Source organism: Trachymyrmex septentrionalis, unplaced genomic scaffold (assembly GCF_001594115.1).
Source record: "Trachymyrmex septentrionalis isolate Tsep2-gDNA-1 unplaced genomic scaffold, Tsep1.0 scaffold148, whole genome shotgun sequence".
NCBI classification, from domain to species: domain Eukaryota; kingdom Metazoa; phylum Arthropoda; class Insecta; order Hymenoptera; family Formicidae; genus Trachymyrmex; species Trachymyrmex septentrionalis.
The window spans coordinates 349,231-354,325 of record NW_017304631.1 but is presented as its reverse complement, the minus strand read 5'-3'; the positions used below and the strand labels follow the sequence as shown (position 1 = coordinate 354,325).

General features: G+C 31.6%; 1 protein-coding gene across 1 annotated transcript in view; it reads left to right on the top strand.

The window, feature by feature from the left end:
- LOC108745704 (protein sickie) overlaps nt 1-5,095 on the top strand; it is a 113,342-nt gene that overhangs the window by 38,397 nt on the left and 69,850 nt on the right. The window contains exon 5 of the mRNA XM_018482012.1: nt 578-741. Coding sequence (XP_018337514.1) covers nt 578-741 — 164 coding nt within the window. The remainder of the gene's footprint in view (nt 1-577; nt 742-5,095) is intronic.

Below are 5,095 nucleotides of genomic sequence, written 5' to 3'. Positions count from 1 at the left end.
ATCAAAAACTTGCTAGTTGAAAGGAATCATGTACATATTTAATTCCTGATTTACGCTGAACTGAATTAGCTGACAGAATTGTTAATTAAATAATGATTTAAGACAAATAATTTATGTTATTTGCGATTGAATTATTTTATATTACAATTATCAATCAGTTTTATATTATATTTTATTAAGATTTTTATCATAGTTTAATATTTCATAATATATTTTTTCTCATCTAAATATCTATGTATAAAAATATAAAGATAAGTAGGTATTTAGAAAATACATACAATTAAATGGAGTGAATATAATATAATAGAAAAAAATAATTACACGATACAATAAAAATCATTGCGTGATTTAAATTACTGATTACGAATTTAACATTTTATTACATTGTTACTTACATATTTATGTTTTACAGAATAATTTTCTTATAATTATTTAACAGAAAAATTTGTTATATGTTATAAATTTTTTGTTATAAATTTGTTAATATATATATATATATTCCACGAAAATAGGTATATATTGTAAATCGAAAATCCATGAAACATTAAGCTGACAACAGAATCCCTTTTCATTTCAGATTGCCGTCGCCCTATAACAAACAGTCGTCGGGAGTTGGCGGTGCTGGCGGTGGTCCTGGGGGTGGTACAAGCATACCCTTGCCCGCGACCGTTGCCGCTACCAGGAGATGCCCTCCGGACAAAGTCAGACCGGCTCCGGCACCAACACATCAATCACAACTCGGTAAGTTCCATCAACTCATCTTTCTCACCCCGTTGTTGTAAACTTTTTGAGCATCGTCATATTTTACAGGAAAAACATAAAAGCTTTACTTTTATCACAGGTAGACAGAAAATATATATATATTTGATACTACATAATGTAATAATATTATATTAATTTTTTATATTCTAATATAAATTCAAGTCGTAATTACTATTTTCTAATCAAGAAAGTTTGTATTCAAATAATATTATATTTTATAGACTGATTATATTCTACAAAATACAATAAAATATATTTTAATTATCATGATTATCAAAATAAATCGATTATAGTTTCTCTTCAATAACATATTATATTATGCATACATATATTTGAATATATTCGTATTTTATATAAATATAAATATTAATATATATTAATAATTTATATAAAATTATTTTGCTTAAAAGCCAATTATATTTTTTAAAGTAATCCGTTATTGTGTACACATTTTAATGGAAATTGTATTGCACCGGGAACTGCCAGAGAAACGTCCGATTAGTCTGACATCCCGCGTTATTCGTCTAAAATTTATTTTTGCGCAATAAATAAATGACGAAAAGTGCTACGAATAAAAGTGGAAAATGGAGGTAGATGACATTAAAACATTAAACGTTACTATTAACTTTAACAATAGCCAACAATTGTGGTAACATAAAATTTATTATTTATTTTCCGATGCAATCGTGAGGACATTCACCACATTTTTGCAAATAAAAATTTATTACTAAGCGAATATTGTTCACCAAATTGGTCTTTTAATGGTCGAATGACATCCGCAGTCGGTTTTTCTTATTTTTTTTAAATCACTTTATCGCCTTAATTTTATTGCAAGGATTGTTTTAATTATTTTCTGAATTAATCTAGGTGTTTTTAGGAAACTTTAAATTTTTTATTTTTATATGTCAAAAGAGATACGTTTATAATTAAAAACCGTCTGTAATTTAAAAGAAGTCCGTAGATTGATTATTACTGTGACTGCTAACTTGAAGTAATGTAGATTTGAGGTTGGATCGATGATTGTGAAGATACGCAGAATTATGGGAGGATTTCCTTGCTTTAAACAATTAGGCAATTTTTTCTTTGAAGTAGCATTTCTCTCGAGACCCAAAGAACGGCGAAAGGGTGCGGTGTGCACCCGCGTTAAGAACACTCCATTAGCCATTAGCCCCGTGAATAGCTTTTAGCAACCCTTTACACATTTCTGGCTGTCGCAGGAGATCCTGGACCACCATGAAAACTCATCTCCATAGGACTTCTCCGTTACTGTGAATATACATGGTGGCTTATTCGATCGTATCTTTTTTTACGTGCGTTCATATCTGATTTAGTACGCACGTGTGTCTGTGTAAGCAAACTTTTCTCCTCTGATACGTGTGTACACACACACACACACACATACACACACACATATGTTATCTAATTTTTATATCCTTTTCATGCTCTTTTTTCTTTCATGAATATCTATAGACTATAATCGAGAGAAATGTGATTATGGAAAAATAATATAACATATATATGTGTTCTGTAATTAAAAGAATTTTTATCTAGACAACAAATTCGATATATAGACATCGACTTTTAGCTCTTTTCCCGATAACTAGTATTTGCTCTTATCATAATTCTTCCATGTCTATCTTATTTAGCTGCACTTAGTCTCTTCCAAAATGATGAATAATCTTCTTTGTCTACTCTCCCTTTTCTCTCTCACAAATACGTCTATCCTTTCTATTGCGTGTGCGCTACGCATACGTATAGTAATATTACCTACGAAGGGAATGAGGTGGAAGCGGAGGAAACCCACTGGGGGTGTTCCCCGCCCCTACGAGATGGGGTGGCACCCCATAGTTTATACTTTACTCTCAACTCCCGCGTTTCCACGGGCCAGATGTGCTCGAGCATCCGATTTACAGGGGTGCTCAACTTCGAGCCTTTCCTCGGTACAATGGAAGTGAAGGAGAAGAAAGTGAAAGAGAGGACCGGTCTCTCTTCGAGAGAGGGTGATAAAATGCATGCACGAGTCCTTTTCTGTACTCTCAACAGTCGTTTAGTCGGCTCTTTGGTTCAATTGCTTAGCGGGTTGTTGCGAAAAATGCGAATGCTAACCGGTCCTTGTCGTCTTAAGATTTCCTTTCCTTCCACTACAGAGAACTTGCCTACTATTGCAGCGATCAACAAGAACGAAATAAGTTGTTCATTATATATCATGATGGTTCATTCATATAATGACAACGCATTGTCATTCATAAAACTTTTTGTTTAAGAATTTTGAAGTGAAAGTAAAGTAAGGCAATTTATATATAATATATATAGTAGATATTAAACAATGTACATATAAATATACTTATTTGTTATAAATTTGTCTATATTATTTACATATTTTAAAAATATATCTCACCTGAAGTAAATAAATAATATATGTCGAATTTATTGAATACAACATACTTTTGCTAAATATGTTGCTTATGATAATAGTAATAATAATTAAACATTTTTAATTATCTATTTTATTCATATTCAGGTTTTAATATAACGATTTTGGATTTTTGAAATTGTATTTTTTTTTCTTGTAATAAAATTGCTACATAATGGGAAAAAAATGTATGCTTCTACTCATTTATAAGGTTGGGTACCTCTGATGCGTAGCTTTATGAAGGGATGCTGTACTCTCTCTCTCTCTCTCTCTCTCTCTCGCGCGCGCGCGCGTGCGCGCACTATTCTCCATATATCCTGATGATATCAAAGCATGCGTGTCTGTGTATCTGGATACAGAACGCGCTTTCCTACGTTCGAAATAGACTTCCACGTCGTACTTACACAAACTAGTCGACCGGCCATAATGCACGTGCGTGCACGCACAAGCAAAACGGGGCGCCCTTTTCTCGTCATGGTTCATGATATTATTTTAGGCTCTTTTTTTCATTTGACTATCTACCATTCATCACGTTGTCGTAGATAACAGCCTAGACGACAACTTTTCTAGGCGTTCTATAGGTCAGGATCTTGAAAGAGATTGTACCGTTATTTCTCTTTCGATAATGTGTGTGATTATGAATTAGAAAAATGTTTTTTTCATGTATCATTCCTCCTTAGCATCTAGCATTATTGCTATGAGTTTTTATTTATGAAAGAGAACATTAATGTATAGAATATTAAACGAATTTTCTTTAACAAATACATAGCATTATTTTTTTAAGATTTAGTTTTAAATTACTTGTGGAAGTCCACCATAGACTTCTAATATACCCGTCTGGTAATCTGTTCATGTAACATTGTTCAAGTTGAAGCTAATTATTCATTTGTATTTATTATATTGTAACCATTAGATAAAGTAACCTTTGTTTCAATTAGATAAAATTACGCTTTATTCATCTACACACATCGATCTTTTTCTCGCCTCTCTCTTTTCTACCCTTCGGCCTTCTGCTCGAACTTAACTCAATCCCTACATAATCTGTAGAATTTCCTGAAGAGATTTCCGGTATAATGGAAAATGTCCCAAACTTCTGTATTAAAAACTGCATTCAAAAAATATTAACAGATGCATTATGATCAATTAAAATTCCACATTATAATTTCTATATCAAAAAGAAATAAAAAGTTACATTTATTTAAAATTTTATATTTATAAGGTTACAGATTTCATAAATTTATAGATACTGTTTTTGTAATATTTATAGTATTTATTGTTTATTTTTAATAAACAATAAATATTAACAGTAATTATTTCTTAAAATTCATTGAATTTATTGAACTTTATTCGTAAATGAGATTTAGTTTTAAATGCATGTGCGTGTTGTGAGATCACCTTAAATACAGTAATCCCACGGGAACCTCCCAGAGAGACAAGTAAAGGTAAATAAAAAGAAGAAACAAGGAAAAGAGAGAAAAAAAACTGACTCTTTCAATCATTCGTCAGATCCGTTATGAACTGTCTTTCGTTCCACGGGTACGTTCGTATATAAAAAAAAAGAAAGAGATGCTTTCGAGAGAAAGAGAAAGCGCAGAAAGATCGGCGATGAAGAGAAGAGGTAGCAAAGGAGAGAGGAACAACGAGAGAAAATTGAAGTCTCAGAGCACACGTAAGATCTGCTGCACCCGGTCTTTAACCCCGAAACATCAGTGCGCTACAGGGATTCTCAGTTCTAGAAAGAAAATCATGTTTCTGTTTTGAAATTATTTCGTATTAGCACAATATTAAAAAAATAAAATTTTCAAGATATGTCAATGTTCATATTTAGGAATCATCGAAATTACGTAATTGACAAATTATATGCCCAAATGTTGCAGATATGCATATTTATTTTTAATCCTTTTTATTTTTACTATTTTA